The 17,182-nt window shown below is 52.8% G+C and overlaps 1 protein-coding gene across 3 annotated transcripts in view; it reads right to left on the bottom strand.

Annotated features, from left to right (window-relative positions):
* The window catches only part of NLGN3 (neuroligin 3), a 48,149-nt gene extending 39,902 nt beyond the window's left edge, over nucleotides 1-8,247 (bottom strand). For 2 of the 3 annotated variants that reach the window (XM_077826202.1, XM_077826203.1), the window contains exon 1: nucleotides 8,127-8,247. In XM_077826202.1, coding sequence (XP_077682328.1) covers nucleotides 8,127-8,232 — 106 coding nt within the window. In that variant the 5' untranslated portion in view covers nucleotides 8,233-8,247. Of the gene's footprint in view, nucleotides 1-6,840; nucleotides 6,901-8,126 lie in introns of all 3 variants that reach the window. The other variant, XM_077826201.1, reaches the window with a different exon arrangement.
* Between the last annotated feature and the right edge of the window lie 8,935 nt (nucleotides 8,248-17,182).

The following is a 17,182-nucleotide window of genomic DNA, read 5'->3' as shown; positions in this document are numbered from 1 at the left end:
AGTTCTGGTACCCACAATCCAAGAAGGATGTTGATAAATTAGAGTGGGATCACAGAAGAGCCCTGAGAATGACTGAAGGATTAAAACATCCCTTATAGCAATAGATTCAATGAGCTCAGTCTATTCAGCTTAACAAAGAGAAGGTTAAGGAGTGACTTGATTACAGTCTACAAATACCTACATGGGGAAAAATATTTGATGATGGGCTTGTCTAACACACAACCCAATGGCTGGAAATTGAAGCTAGACAAATTCATATTAGAAATAAGGTGTAAATTTCCATCAATGAGACTAATTAACCACTGGAACAATTTAGTGGCCGTGGTGGATTCTCCATCACTGGGAATTTTAAAATCAAGATTGGATGTTTTCTTTAAGATATCTTGTAAGAATTACTATTTTGGGGCAGTTCTCTGGCCTGTATTATTCAGGAGGTCAGACTAGATGATTACAATGGTTCCTTCTGGTCTTGGAATTTATCAATCTATGAATACTTTGTCATTTCTGAGTGCCCCATCACCAGAAGCTGGAGATAAATTCAGGTTCTACTCTGAATTCCCGGAGAAACAATGAAGGACCTAGAGAGAGCAGCGTAACCACTGGTTACAGGAATCAGTTATGTAGGACTTGGCTGAATGAAGAGTAAGGGTGGTTACAACAAGGAGCTACAAGTGTGAAGGGTACAGGGACTGGGCAGGGCCCTATGCAATTACTACTAAGAGCAACAAGATTAAGTTCAGCCAAAATTTGGGCTGAGTATCAGGAAACATCCTGCAGTAGTGAAGCATTTGATTGTGGAAACAGCTTCACAGGGGTGTGGTGGCCAGAACCTGACTGAATGGAGCAATCCTGCCCTGCCTCCCAGCATTGGGGTATCACCCAATAGGTTTTACTAGTTAACAGTTTATTTGCATCTAAATACACCAACTCACTTCAGATCCCAAATCCTTAAACCTGACCACAGAAGCTCTAACAGGTCCAATCGAGACAGTCTTCAGGGCCAGACCAGAGCTGCTCACCAGCTTGTTTATTTACATCCCTAGACATGCAACTGACAAAATTAAAGACACTTGGTTCCTCCTTTCCTCAGCTACCAGGAGCCTGTTTCCTCTGCAGGAAACCCTCTGCAGCTATCCCCAAAGCTGCACTGGCTTAATGTTAACCAGCACCAAAGGCTGTGTGGATACTCATTTCAGTTTAGCGTAAGTGTATTAGAAACATATTTAAGCTTAACCAAAATCAGCTACTCACACCAAAATACCAGTATCCACACAGGGGTTGCACCAGTTTAACTAAACCAGTGCAACTTTGTTGTAGACAAGACCTAAGGTACGGGGAGGATGGCAGCTTTAGGGGATTAGCAACACCAACAGCAGGAGAAGCATAGCACTCTGAGCCCAAGCCGGAGCATGTCCAAAACCAGCCCTATTCTCCTTCAAAACAAGGCAGCCCCAGAGTGGGCTGGCCCCACCTGCTGAGACCAGCTGAAAGCTGTGGCAGGTGCTAGTGTCATGTAGGTTCCAAATGGACCCAGTTTAGGGATGGCTAAGATAAAGGGAAAGTGGGTAGTGGGGTAGGAAAAGAGCTAGCCTGAGAGCAGTGACAGATTAACCCTTCCTTTGCCCCTTTTACCTAGCTACCTAGGGTATCACAGACCCAAAGAGTTAAGGATGGAAAAGGCCTATGAGCGCTGGGACCCACTCAAGGCAGGAACCCGACCCTAGGGACCAGCCCTGCCTGGGCTTTAGCAGGGCTCTTCTGTCCATTCCTTGTGATTCCAGGGACTACTGGGTAGCCACAGAAACCAGAGCCAGGCTGGGGGAATGGGAGGAAGGGAAGGAGACACTGCAGTTCCCAGCACGGCAATCTCCCCATGAGAGGCAGACAGACACGCCCTACCCTTGCTGCATTACAGTTGCCCAGGACACTGGCTCAGCTCTCACCAGCATGCACCAGTGCACCATTTCAATTAAAAATTATTTCAAAAAATCAACTTTCATACAAACTGTCACAAATACAAACAATGGTCCAAGTGCCCTGGGCAGCAACGGGCCACTTGGCCTCCAGGATGCTATTCCATCTGTCTCAGAACCTGGGCTTCAAGCCCATCAGGGCCCCTGCCTCCTGCACTATGACCCCACAAAGGGCCAGCCCTGGGACACTAACAGCAACTCTCCCGAAGGACAGAAATCTCCAAGCGCCTCTTAATTTTAATTAATAGATCTGCACTATGCAAATAAACGGAGATGCCTGCATGCTGGTTGGCACCCCAGCAGAGAGCCATTCAGAACTGCCTGAAGTATGACAACAGCTCCAAGTTTAGCAGCTCTGTGTCCAGCGGGCTTGGGGCCTGGGCTGCTAGGAGGGGAGGCTGCTCATGGAGGCGATTTGTGCAAAAAAGCCAGATGGCTGCGGTGTTAATAAAGGAGTACCAGCGCACACCCCTCACCTCAGGGACCTCCTGGAGAAAGGCACAGAGAGAGCACCAGCTGTTTGACTCCCATTGGCAGGAGCATCTTTTGTGTTAGTAAAGAGTCAAACAGATCTATGGAGCTGTACAAATAACTAACCCTGTGGGGCTCTGGTGGCTCCCAAGGAGGAGTGAGGAGTCCGTGGCCATTGAGGGAGGTGTGTCATCCCTCCTGTAGCGGGCAGAGATCTAACTAGGCACCACAAGGGAGCAATAAGAAACAGACCCAATTCATATAAAATCTAGTGAGTTCCTCTACTCAGAGCTCCCCCAGCCCCTTCCACTCTGCTGGTGCAGCTATTTCCAACAGTTTGGTCAGTGACTGTTTGGTAACACCCACAAGTTTGCAGGCCTCAGGGAAGGAGGCAAGAGCTGTTCTAGAATAAAACCACTGCAATTCTCACATAGTCAGGGTGGGAAGTCACCCCCTAGCTGATGCACTTCTGTAACCACTCAGGGGCTTGTCTACACACAAGGGGTCTGGCGCTTTAGCTGTATTGGTCTAGTTAAAGCAGGACAGTCCTCCCAGGATCGTCCTGTACTGGAAGGGAAATAAGCTATAGTGGTAAGGCACCTTGATACCGGTCAGACTGTGTCCACACTAGGGGTTGTACTGGTAGAATCATATTAGAGCCCTAATCGACCCAGTTCTACTGGCACAAAGTCTGTATGAAGGCCAGACCTTACTTCTCAACTGTTCACATCCCCTCAGGGATCATGCTGGGGTTTGGCTCCCAAAGGAAATCAGACTTGGCAGAGGTGGAGACCGCAGAGGGCGTTGGGCAGGGCCTCCTGTAAGCTCACTGCTCCAGGTGGAAGTGGTGTGTGCAGCTCTTTGGTTAAGGTGGAGCACAGCTTTGCATGTAAAGCAAAAATAGAGCCAGCGTGCCCTCCACAGACCACCAGGACTTACAAAGGACAGAATGAACTTCTGGAGGTAGTTGGGATGCCTAAAGCTCCCCAGGTGGCCAGAACTCCCTGACATCGTAGGAGGCCATATTCAAAAATTGGTATGTTAGGGAGAAGGATCATTGCATGCTGCTGTTTATTAGCAGGGGCTCATGAACACCTCAAAGAACTCCTCTTTCAAAATGGCTGCTGGCTCCTGTTACTCTCCCTGGAAGCAAGACTAAGGCTGAGTCCTTTTTCAAAATAGTCTCCATTTCCCATTGGTTCCAGTGAGAATGAAGCCAAGCCACCCTGAGGGAAAGAGAAGGGGACACCTTGGGTACAGCTTGACTTCCCTTCCATTGGAAACAAGAGGGAGACCACTTTGTTCTTCGGGATACCCACTGGCCCCTGCTGAAGGAGACACTTGCAGTGAGGACTGTTACCCCTAACACTGCACACAGGTATACTGACCAGGGAGAGTGTCTGAGGTGTGTGCACACAGGGGAATGCGAGGAACAGCCAGGCTGTGCGTGTGTACAGGGGAATATGGAGGAGCGTGGGGAACTGGTCAGGGTGCTCTGGCTGCTCCAGAGTGGGGTGACCCAAGTGTACAGGTTAATATGGACATAAATAAGAAGTTAAAATAAAATACTGATTTGAAGTTGACCCTTCCTATCTTCTGATCATTAGAAATATCACACAGGAACCTGCTCCTTGGGTTTCTTTTCTTGTTTACCATTCACATATGAAATTTTAATAACTTTAAAGTACATGGAAATTCAAAGACAAAAATCCACGTTCTACTGAAGTTAAGGCTGAGTAAATAGCAGTAACTTATGTAAAAACATTCCAGAATGTTACACCTATCCCAAAACCAAGAATTACTAACCCAGGAAGCTGAGAGTCAAGGTTGAATGTAAAAGCAATCGAAACATGCTTAGAAATGGATCTTTTTCATTTTTAACCTCTCATGGCCTTCCTACAAGGCACAGGTAAAGTTGCTTGGGTGCCTTAACTGTGCGTTTCCATTTCTTATGCATTTGGATTACTTTCATATTTAACCAGAACTCTGAATATTCCTGTTAGGAACACTTGGGTGGGGATAATCACTGATGTGTACTAGGCACCTTCACTATCCTCCTACAGGAGAGGCTGAGCCTCCTCTAACCAGAGCCAACCACTCTAGGCAGCCTTTAGGGTCCCTCCTCTGCAGATGGAACATACCCAGGAATCAGCAATGGACAGCACAGAAATCCCTACCACAGGCAGAAGTGGTGGGAGGGGGGAACCAGGCTGCATCTCTCCCCTAAGATCATTTATTAATGGCATGTAATAAACATCCCCCCCCGCCACGCCCCCTGCACACCCAGTAACCAGCTGAAGTGCCGGCTTCCCCTCCCAAAGCAAGGGGTCTGTGAAGCCCTGGCAGCCAATGGCAGGCTGGGAGAAGAGGGCTGGGGAGCTCTCTCAGAGGAAGTGCTTTGAAGTGGCTCATGAAGGGCCAGCTGCTGGCACAGCATGAGAGGGAGCAGCCCACTCCGGAGGCAGCGTGTGGAGACTCCCTGATGCGCTGGCCCTTTCGGGGCAGCCTTGGCACTCACAGAGAGATGGCGTGTGAGTAGCAAGACAGCAACAGGGAAAGCAAAGCAAAGAAACCAAACAACAGAACTCAGGGAAATCTCTGGAAGGAAAGAGAATTCTCGTCAAACCTCCAAGCTGTGCCGCACTGCGCCAGGCCTTGGACACCAAGCGGAATGCACAGAGAAGAGAACAGAAGGACATAGGACCCCAGGCCATGACAAACCCTCCCAGGGCAAGCAGCCCAAGGGCCCAGCTACACGAAGTGCTCCAGAGCCTGGGCCACACAACTACTTGAGAGCCATTGGGCTGGACCCCACTATGTGTGCTTGTGTGTGGCCAGAGTGGCAGTCCATCCACATTGGGGCTTCTCCTCTCTCCCCACATGTAGCCTTTCAGAAGAGCTTGACTGCCCCACTGCCCCTTTGGGGGAGAAGGGGAACCCTTGTCCTGGATATGTAAGTTCTGGGCCCTTGCCTCACCACCCCAGTGCAGTGCACACAGATGCATGCAAGGGACAGAGGAGGTACTCAAGGCCGCTGGGACAGAGCTGGGTCTGTATTGCTGGTGTGCATAGAAAGCTGCTTTCTGGGGAAAACCCAAGTATGATTCTAGAGCACATTTCCCATCTTCTCCCACAATCCTGTTGGTCTCCAGCAGCTGCTCTCCTTCCTGCACACCGGGGTCTGTAACAGTGATGCAGGATCATGCTTTCTCAGGCAAATCCATTCCCAGAGGACTGTGATGTCTCAGATTTTGATATCAGGTGGGGACTGCACACAGGACTCCAAAGAAAAGATCCTGCTTTGTCCCTGCCTTGGGGCTGGAGACTCCAAGGTGGGGCTGTGGAATGTAGGCTAGAAGCAGAATAGTTTCTGAACTGGAACTGTTTCGCAGCTTCCCAGGAGGCAGCCATGTGTGCAGGGATCCCAGGGGCAGTAAAGAACGGCTTATTAAAGGGGCTACAGAGCAGGTTTCCATGTGTGCCAGGCAACCCAGGAGTAGGACCAACAGGGGCCAGCATGATGGGAAAGGAGAGGCGTGTGTGTGCATGTGTACACAGAGGGGGCATGCCTGACTGAGGGAGGCACATGGGGTGGAGGCACAATTCCACAGCCAGACGGATTTACATATTTGTACAGGGAGACACAGGAAATTAATGCAGCCAGAGGGCAAAGCTTTCACACACATGGTCCCAGTTCCCACAGCAACCAGAACTCTACTAGGTCTGTTCACAATGGGGCTGTGCACACCCATGTACACAAACATGCCCACTGGTGGTGCACATTTCAGTGGGACCTTTGACTAGGTGTCCCCAGCTCAGAGAGACCAAGTGAAAGGTGCTTTTGCTTGCCTTTGCTGCCGTAGGATGAAAGAATGGGATGTTTTGCATTTAAATGTTAAAGAAGGTGAGAGCACTTCTTCCCTGACAGCAGCACTCCCAGGCCTTGGGAGCTGGGACCTGCTGGAGGCTTTGGGTGAATGGGGTGTAAAGTCCATATTTCCCCATCTCCCATACACCCTCAATGGGAGCCTACTGCACTGGCTTCAGCATGTGAAAGCAGCTGTTCTGAAAGGCTTGGAAACACACCTGGTCCTGCCCTGATTCAAACCCAGATCCTCCCACTGAGGAGCCCAGCCTGGCCCTGGAAAGGGAGGAGCATGTAGCAGGAGCATCCCGAAGGTTCCTCTGAGCAGAGGATGGACGGACAGACAGACAGTATTGCAGGCTGCATGGAGGGCCCACCGTCTCAATCACATGGCACGAGAGGAAGGCTGAAGAAATATGCCGCAGGCCTGGAGAGAATGGACAGGTGCCCCCTCCCACTCACTCTCTCTCTCTCTCTCTCTCTCTCTGTCCTCTCTCTGTGCCTCTCTGTCAGGTCCGGCTTGCTACATACCTCCTTTCCTACATATTTTCTTGTTGGGCTTTCGGGCGCATTCCTTGGAAATCCGTTTTACTGTAAAATGAATAAAAGACTACAAAATAACAGGAGGCTCCACCGGCTGGAGTGGGCATGCAATTACAACCACACTGCCCACCCTCCCGCCACCCCCTCTTGGGACCGCGGGACGTGGGGAGGGGAGCACCGCTGTGGGAGGAAAACTCTGGGGCCAAGTGTACTGGGATGGAAGGAAGTTATAGTGCTGTTCCCTGCAGCTTGGAACCCCCAAGGGAAGAGAAGCAGAGTGGCTGGGGCTCCAGAGCAGCTGTCTTCCCACAAAACTGCTCAGGATATGGCAGGCTGTCCCCCCTCCCATTCTCTTCCATCATAGGCTCTTGTGTTATCGAGAGATTCTTGCAGCTGGCACAGCCCGTGGGATCCCACAACTCCCCCTTGTGGTGAGGCTGCCACGGGCCTGAGGAAAGGGTGCTGCCTTCTGGGCACTGCTACTTACAATTCAGCTGGAATCCCCTATAAGAGAAAAAGATTAGAGAGAGAAGAGGCACCCTGAGGCACTCAGCCTCACCACAAGGGGCTGGGTCCACAGTGCTCCAGCCCCCACCCAACTCCACGCCCTTAGCCCCGGCTGGTCCCAGCGAAGCACATATGCTACTGCATTGTGCCGTGCATGCAGACATCTCCCCTGACCTCCAGCAGAGCATGGCACCACAGAGAGGAGCCAGCCCAGCTCTCCTTGGTCCCTTTCCAGTCAAGAGTGGCGGGTGATCCCATCCCAGCAAGAGAGAGAGTGTTCCTCCCAGCCAGCTGCAGCAACCCACGCCCCAGAACTAGCACAAGAACCTGAGGGTGGGGAGGGTGGCGAGGGAACATAAACCCAAACCAGCTCAAGACGGAGCCTGGCACTCGGCGCCTCGGGAACCCAAACCAGCTCGTCACTCTGTGGACCTGCGGTCAGAGAGTCCCTTTCAGTTTTGGCAACACAAAAGAGGAACCCGTGACAATGCCATGGAGGGGAAGGGAGAGAGCTGTGGGGGGGAGGGGAGAAGAGAGAGCACAAGAGACAGAGAGAGAGGAAAAACAGCTGGAAGGCAGAGGGCAAGCTGAGTGGCCAGAAAAAGCTTTTCCACAGACCGACAGCATGCTGCAGGTTCCACAAGCACATGCTTCAAACACAACATCCAGGTGAGACCAACCAGAGCTGAGAAGGAGCAGAATAACTCTGGGACCCCCCACCCACCCAGAGAGTGCACGTCTCCTCCTGGCACCCTGGGCGGACTCACCATCCTCGGTGGGAATGTAAATGTTGAGGTACAGGCAATCCTCATTGGGATCCTGAATGTACGTGGCAACTATATCCAGATTGGAGGTGAACCAGATGGGCAGCATGATTTCCGGGACTGCACTGTGGATGTTCTGAGGGCAGACTGGTGAGAAGTGGGTAGCATTCCTTATTCCAGACCAGGAGGAGGGTGGCTCAGGGGGCATGAATCTCTTCTCCCCAGTGGGAGGGGCTGCATAAGGCACCCCCAGATATTGATCCACAGGACCCAGAATCTCGCTAGGCAGTGGAACCCGGACCCCTCGTAACTTCCCATAGTGCGTGTTGACAGTCGGGGAGTAGACCTGGCCATCCATCTGTACAATGACCAAGCTTAGAACCCAGAGCACGAGGCAAAGGTCCCGGCCTGCAGCCAACTCAGGCACTTGGAGAACAGGGGACAAGGACGGGTTTCTCTGAAGTATCAGCCACATTGTCTGCGATGAGCAGCACCACCATCCAAGCCTTAAGCACTCTCCTGAGGGCTCAGAGGAACCCCATCACGGCAGGCTGCTGCTATCTGTCACGCAGAGCCAGACACCAAGGGAGGACAGAAACTGGAACACAAACCCAGAAACGAACTGGAAACAGTGAGCCAGGGAGATTGGGGAGCGTTCCTCTTCAGAGCCCCCAGCCTGCCTGCTGCTGTTCACCGTCAGACAGAGCAGCCCTGACGGGATTGATGGCTCTGTGGAGAGAGGGGAAGAGGAATTAACAGACATGCACTCTCTCACTGGTGAGAACGGCAGCTCTACCTGTCTGAGAAAATCTGCAGCACAAAGGGACCTTGGAGCCCACCAGCACATCCCCAGCCCCCTGATTCCAGAGCCTGGCAGAGGTGGGGGAGAGATTTTAATACCTCACCAGAATGCTCCTCACCTCCAGCCTTAGAGAGAGAAAAGAGCCCCTGGATAATCCACTGCTGCTGCCTCCCAGTTACCAGCCAGCCCTACAGTCTGGTCATGCTAAGTGGTGCCAGCTGCAGAGGAGGACAAGAGATTCCTGGAGATCTGGGGGAAAAGGGGATCGGAGGCCTTGTAGAGGTGGGATGTTCAGACTCCAGAGCAGGAGGCATGTGTGTGTGAACTGCAGAAGCATGGGTCAAGCACCCAGGCTTGAGACACCAGAGCAGACAGATGATACTAAGGAAAAGGGGATTCAACCACAAACTGGGGAAGCAGCTTGCACACCAGCTACTGGCCTTAAGGCTGGGGCAAGGTTCACAGAGAGACAGCCCATGCTAATGGTATCCCAGGGCTGCAGGGGAAGCGAGAAAGCCTGTGTGTAGGGAAAGGACACCACCAGAGAAGAAAGATGAACCACCTCTTCCCCTCTCCTCGGAGTCCAGGTCTGAGGAGCACACTAGCAAGAATGTGACTAGAGCAAGAAGCTGCCAGACTTCAGGAATAGTCAACAGGCCAAGAGAGCACCTAGTGCTTCGAGCTTGGGATGGGGAATCAGTACTGCTTGGTTCCATACTCAACTCTGCTCCCCATTCCCTTCACAACTTGGAGAAAATGACTTGCTTTCCCTTCCTGGAAAGGACAATACAGAGCCGGGATCTCCTGAGAGCAGCTTGAAACCCTGAGATGAAGTGCATGACCACTGACCAAACTAAGTCAAAGCCCCATGGTGCTTTGCAATGAGGCCAAAGGTGAAATGGAAAAACTGCTTGAAAAGTTTGTTACATATATTGCTGAATGCTGCGGGGCAATTACCAGATAAGGATTGGAACTTTATAAAAGTTTGTGAAGCTGACTCGTCAACAGATATACTGGGAAACCAGCTCTCACAGACAGGACAATTAACCAGGAATGTAAATTGCTTTTTTGCTAATTACCAGAAAACTGATGTTGTCAGCTCTCACAAGCAAAATGGTATTGATCAAAACATGGGAAAAAATGGTTACTCACCTTCTCGTAACTGTTGTTCTTCGAGATGTGCTGTTCATGTCCATTTCAATCAGGTGTGTGCATGTGCACGGCAGCTGGAAGATTTTTCCCCTAGCAGTATCTGTCGGGTTGGCCAGGCGCCCCTTGGAGTGGCGCCATCATGGTGCCCAATATAGAGCCCCACCAACCCGCCACCCCCTCAGTTCCTTCTTGCCAGCTACTCTGACAGAGGGGAAGGAGGGTGGGTATTGGAATGGACATGAACAACACACCTCGAAGAACAACAGTTACGAGAAGGTGAGTAGCTGTTTTTTCTTCTTCGAGAGCTTGTTCATGCCATTCTCCCATCAGGGGACTCCCAAGCCTAAATTCAGGAGGCAGGGTCGGAGTTCAAGTGTCCACTGACTGGAGCACCGCTCTGCCAAACATCGCACAGTCTCTGGCCTGCTGGGTAATTGCATAATGCGTGATGGAAGTATGTATGAAGGACCTCGTCACCGCTCTGCATATTTCCCAGGTCAGGACTTGCGCCAGGAATGCTGCTGATGAAACTTGCGCCCTAGTGGAGTGCACAGTGAGCGGAGGGGCAAGCACCTCTGCCAGGCTATAGCATTCATGGATGCAGGACATGATCCATGAGGAAATTCGTTGGGAGAAGACTGGAAGACCCTTCATCCTGTCTGCCACGGCCACAAACAGTTGAATGGACTTCCTAAACAATTTCTTTCTTTCAATGTAAAAGGCTAGCGCTCTGCGGACATCCAGTGCGTGGAGCCTCTGCTCCCTGCCACTCGAGTGTGGCTTAGGAAAGAACACTGGGAGGAAGATGTCCTGGTTGATGTGAAACTGGGAGACAACCTTCGGGAGAAAAGCTGGATATGGCCTGAGCTGAACCTTGTCCTTATAGAACACAGTGTAAGGGGGCTCTGAAGTCAGGGCCTTGAGCTCAGACACCCTCCTCGCTGAGGTTATCGCCACCAGAAATGCCACCATGACAGGTAGAGTAGGGCACACGTCACCAGCGGTTCAAAGGGCAGACCCATCAATTTGGAAAGGACCAGATTGAGGTCCCAGGTCAGGGTCAGTTGCTGGATGTGCAGATATAGCCTGTTGAGACCTTTCAAGAAACGGCTGACCCTAGGGTTGGAAAACACCAACCGGTCTTCTGAACCTGGATCAGGGGTGGGCAAACTACAGCCCGGGGGCCACATCCAGCCCTCCAGCTTCCGCCAGGGAGTGGGGTCCGGGGCTTGTCCCACTCTGGCGCTCCAGCTGGGGAGTGGGATGAGGGGCTTGCCCCCCTCCATGCGGCTCCCGGAAGCAGTGGGATGTCCCCCCCCCCCCCGGCTCCTTCACATAGGTGCAGCCAAGGGGCTCCGCATGCTTCCCCCACAGCTCCCCTTGGCTGGGAACCATGGCCAATGGGAGCTGCAGGGGCGGCACCTGTGGACAGGGCAGCACCAAGCTGCCTGGCCACACCTCTGCATAGGAGCCCAAGGGGGAACATGCTGCTGCTTCTGGGAGCTGCTTGAGGTAAGCGCCGCCTGGAGCCTGAGCCCCTGACCCCTTCCTGAACCCCAACCCCATATCCCAGCCCTGATCCTGCTCCTGCCCTCTGAACCTCTCGGTCCCAGCCCGGAGCACCCTCCTGCACCCCCAACCCCTCATCCCCAGCTCCACCCCAGAGCCCGCACCGCCAGCTGGAGCCCTCATCTTCCCCCTGCCCCACACCCCAACCCCCTGCCCCAGCCTAGAGCCACCTCCTACTCCCTGAACTCCTCACCTGGCCCTACCCCAGAGCCCTCACCTCCTCCCACACCCCAACCCCCAATTTCGTGAGCATTCATGGCCCTCCATACAATTTCCATACCCAGATGTGGCCCTCAGGCCAAAAAGTTTGCCCACCCCTGGCCTGGATGGAAGGCAGAGATGGTGGCCAAGTGAACCCTTATTAACGACATGGACAGTCCCTGCTGCTTGAGATAGAGAAGGTAGTCCAGTATGAGTGGTACAGAGGCGAGCATCGGGGACAAGTGATGCTGCGCCAACCAGAATGATAATCTCTTCCACTTGGCAAGGTAGGTAGCCCTGCTGGAGGGTTTCCCACTGTCAAGAGGACTTGTCTAACCAGGTCTGAGCAGGAGAGCTCTGTGGGGTTCATCCATGGAGCTTCCATGCCATGAGGTGCAATGACTCAAGGTTCGAGTGTTGGAGATGCCTGGATCCTGAATTAGTAAATTTGGGAAGAGTGCCAAGCTAACTGGGGCTTCCACAAACATCTCCAGGAGAGATATGTACCAGTGTTGGCAGGGCCCAATTGGAGCTATCGATATCACTGAAGCCTCTTCCTGCCGTATCTTGAGGAGTACCTTGTGAACAAGAGGGATGCGTGGGAACACGTAGAGATGAGGGCCTCCCCATGGGAGGACAAACGCGTCTGCGATTTAGCCTGGGCTGTGGTTCAGGAAGGAGCAAAACTGTTGGCTCTTCCTGTTGTGTCATGAATAGGTCCATCTGGGGAAAGTCCCACCGTTGGAAGATGGAGTTTGTGATGTCCGGGCATAGGGACAACTCATGGCCATGAAAGGACCTGCTGAGACAATTTGCCAACTCATTCTGTACTCCAGGGAGGTACGATACTTGCAGGAGTATTGAATGAGCTACACAAAGGTCCCACAGCGTGAGGGCTTTGTGGCACAGGGGAGAGGAGCATGCACCCCCGTTTGTAGAATGGGATATAGAACATCGCCGTGGTGTTGTCTGTCATGACTGATATACATCTCCCTGTCAACTGGGCTCAGAAAGTCTAGCATGCCAGACGCACCGCTCTCAGCTCTCTGACACTGGTGTGGAGAGCGAGTTCCACCTGAGACCAGAAGCCTTGTGTCTTGAAGTCTCCAGATGTGCCCAGAGCTGACGCATCCATCACTAGTGAGAGAAATGGTTGAGGACTGCTGAAGGGGATCCCTGCACTCACTACCAGTGTGTCGAGCCACCACTGGAGGGAGTCGAGGACTGGGCAAGGCAGTCACGACCCTGTCCAAACTGTCCTGTGCTGGCCAATACACCGAGGCTAGCCACAATTGGAGCGGCCGGAGTCTGAGCCTTGCATGTTGCACCACATAGGTACAAGAGGCCATATGTCCTAGAAGCTTCAGGCAATTCTTTGGTGGTGGGAAACTGCCTGAGACTTCAAATGATGTCACCCAGGGCTCGAAACCTTGCTTCCAGGAGGTATGCCCTGGTCTGTGTCAGGTCCAGTACCGCCCCTATGAACTCTGTCTGCTGAACAGGGGACAGAATCGATTTCCCCACATTCAGGAGAAGACCCAGTTCATTGAAAGACGTTCTTATGAAGTCGACTTGTGGCTCCACTTGTGCCCTGCGGCGGCCCTTGCTCAGCCAGTCGTCGAGCTACGGGAACACCTGTACCTGGCGCCTGTGTAGGAATGCGGTCACGACTGCCAGGCCCTTGGTAAACACACAAGGCAGGTACTGCAGACATGCCAAATGGGAGGACTGTGAATTGATAGTGGCTGCTGCTCACCACAAGCCTGAGGTACCTTCTGTGGGACGGTGTAATTGCTATATAAAAGTATCCGTCCTTCAAGTTGAGAGCGGCATAGCAGTCCCCTGGATCCAAGGAAGGGATGATGAAGGCCAAAGAGACTATGTGGAACTTCAGTTTCCTCATTAACTTGTTGAGCTCTCGAGGTCTAGGATGAGCCTGAGGCTGCCTTTGGCTTTCGGTATTAGGAAATATGAACTGCTTCCACAGCCTGCAGCGAAAGAAGCGAGTGCACCTCCTGTGTGAGGAGTTGCTCCTGAGAAGCTTCCCTGAAGAGGGACAGGGAAGGGGGGTGGACGGGCAGAAAACTGGAAGGAGTATCCCTTCTCTACCATGTGGAGCACCCAGCAGTCCGATGTGATATATGGGCCCACACAGGGTAGAAAGGGGATAGTTGGGACGAGAAGATAAGGCGGGTCGGATCCAGTTCAAGTTCTAGTGTGCCATCCTTGTTCGCCCCTTCAAAAGGCCTACTTCTAGCTAGATAAAGGTTTGGACGGGCCAGAACCCTAGCCTGAGGATGGATGCCGCCTCTTCCTGCCACTCCTGCTTCTCCTTCATGAGCGATCCTGCCGGTTCTGCAGTTGGTAGAAATGCGGAGGAGCTTGTGGCCTAAAATGCTTCTGCGCATGGCGGGGGTGTGGAAGCCCAGCAATATTTTAGGGAGGCGCTTGAGTCTTTTAGGCTACGTAGCCTTTTATCCGTCTTATCGGAAAATAGAGTCCCCTCAGACGGGAGATCCTGAATGGTCCGCTGGACCTTGTATGGCAGACCTGATACCTGGAGCCAGGAGCCCCTTCTCAAGACAATCCTGGTAGACATCACCTGAGTGGCCACATCAGCCCTGTCCAGAGTGGACTGCAACGAAGCTCAGGAAATGAGTTTGCCCTCTTCCACCAGGGCCGAGAATTCAGCATGGGAGTCCTGCGGCAGCAGCTCTGCAAACTTTGCCATTGCCCCGCATGTATTGTAGCAGTACCTGCTGACAATGGCCTGCTGTTTAGAAATGCGGAGCTGCAAGCCGCCAGTGGAGTAGACCTTTCTACCAAAAAGGTTGAGTTGTTTTGCCTTCTGATTCCTTGGGGAGGGGGCTTGGTCGCCCTGGTGCTCGTGTTGGTTAGAAGCATCCACAACAAAGGAATCTGGTGGAGGATGGGTATACAAGTGCTCGTAGCCCCTGGACGGCACAAAATAGCATCTTTCATTGCACTTAGGCATGGGGGCAATGAAGCTGGGGTCTGCCACAAGGTTTTTGTGGTGTTGGCAATGGTCTTCATGAGGAGTAGGGCAATACATGCTGGTCCAGAGTGGCTGAGGATATCGACCATTGGATCTGCGTCCTCCATTACCCTCTCCGCCTGAATGCCCAGGCCCTTGGCAACCATCCTCAGCAATTGCTGTAGGACCCTGTTGTCCTCCAGGGCCAGGGCTACCAAAGCGCCCACTAGCGCTTCATCTGGAGAGGCGGAAGAGACCCCCGGCAAAGAGTGGTTGCTCTCTTCCCTCCGTGCCCAAGGGGTTCTGCGCTGCTTGGGGATCCTGGGCTGGAGCCGACGCGAATGGTGCCATGGCCCTCTGTGCCGGAGCTGTATACGTCAGTACTGAGGCCGCCAGTGCTGAAGCTGGACCCAGTGGTGCTGGGGCTGCCAGTGCTGAGGATGTCGGCACGGATACCGCTGGGCCTGGCATAGCCGGTGCTGGCATTGCAGGGGGAGTGATGGAGCTACCCCCGATCCTGCCGATGCTGGTACGAAAGTGGCTGAGGCAACCGCCGCCACCCTAGAATGCGACCCTTCGCTCTGCCTTTGGCCTTGGTGAGTCCTTGGACCCAGGGAGTCCAAAAGGGCCACTGTGCAGGGGGCTGCCACGGGACAGGCCATGGTGCCAGGTAAGGGTACCGGTGTCATGATGATCTGGACTGTCGACTTCTGCTCTTACAAGATCAATAGGAGTCCGACTCCGAGGTCTCTGAAAAGGAGGACCATGGAGGAACGGTACTTCGAGGCACCGAGGGTCTGCGCCAAGGACTCAGGGCCCGACGAGGCTCCTGACCCTGTTCTGGAGCCAGGAAGCAGTGCACCGGGGATGGAGATCACTGGGCCATCATTTCGGGCTTTCCTCTTGAGGGTGCTGGGGGAGCAACCTCTCCCGTCTAGGTGGGGAGAATGGGGCCGTGAGCTGGAGCAGATCCCATGCTGCCTCAAACGCCTCCGGGGTCGACGGGAGGTGAAGTTGTTGGCTTGGCCTCGGCGAGCAAGAAGGGTCCGGACTTGACTGCCCTTCCATTGGGGCAGGAGTTGACGCAACCGTCTCTCACAGTGAGGCCGAAGTAGTGTGGACCGGCTCAGGTCTCACAATGGCTGGCTCCTTCAGTCTACCGGGGGAGGTGATGGACACGACCCCTCTCCGGCCACTGCTTCTTCTGCGGCACCGGTGATTGGGACTGTGCTTCCCTGCAGCATGTGAGCTGTGAGTGGAGCCATGACCGTGCCGATAGTCCTTGTCTTTACTCAGCACTCATCCCCATGCCAAGGGTGCTGGGGCACTGCGTACCAAGGAGGTGGTACTCTGTGCCGGATCCGCCAGCCCGGAATCGGACTGGGGCCACAGAGCCACTTCCTGTAGTGGAATCTTCAGGCGCTGATCTCTATCTTTCAGTGTCCTGGGGCGAAACCCCGTGCAGATCCTACAGCGATCTTTTTGACGGCTCTCCCCCAAACACTTCAAAAACGAAATGTGAGGATCGCTTCTCGGCACACACTTGCTGCAGACCTCACAGGCTTTGAAGCCAGAAGACTGTGCTGGAGGGGAAACCCCTCCAAAGGAAACTTAATAACTAAGTAAAGTACCTACTAACTACTTAACACTAACTACAGAACTAATTAGAACTCTATACAGACTGCCAAATGTGCTTGTCAGACAAGAGCAAGGGGAAGTTCCAGCTAACTGTCACTGGCAATCAGAAGGAATGGAGGGGGTGGCAGATCGGTAGGGCCCTATATTGAGCACCATGATGGCGCACTTCAGGGGGTGCCCGGACCGACCCAACAGATACTACTAGGAGAAAAATCTTCTGGCGCGCGCACACACCGGATTGGAATTGACATGAACAAGCACTCGAACAAGAATTGTTTGATGTTGTTGCTGCAAGTGTAATTGAAAGGGAGGTGTTATGTCACCAAAATAAGAAAGTAGCTATTAGTAAATAAGTAAGTATATTATGTTTAGAATCTAGTCCAACCCCCTGCTCAAAGCAGGACCGATCCCCAACTAAATCATCCCAGCCAGGGCTTTCTCAAGCCTGACCTTAAAAACCTCAAAGGAAGGAGATTCCACCACCTCCCTAGGTAACGCATTCCAGTGTTTCACCACTCTCCTAGTGAAAAAGTTTTTCCTAATATCCAACCTAACCTCCCGCACTGCAACTTGAGACCATTACTCCTTGTTCTGTCATCTGCTACCACTGAGAACAGTCTAGATCCAGCCTCTCTGGAACCCCCTTTCAGGTAGTTGAAAGCAGCTATCAAATCCCCCCTCATTCTTCTCTTCCACACTCTA

This window comes from Eretmochelys imbricata, chromosome 9 (assembly GCF_965152235.1).
Source record: "Eretmochelys imbricata isolate rEreImb1 chromosome 9, rEreImb1.hap1, whole genome shotgun sequence".
NCBI classification, from domain to species: domain Eukaryota; kingdom Metazoa; phylum Chordata; order Testudines; family Cheloniidae; genus Eretmochelys; species Eretmochelys imbricata.
The sequence above is the reverse complement of the archived record's forward strand: the minus strand, read 5'-3'. Positions and strand labels throughout refer to the sequence as shown.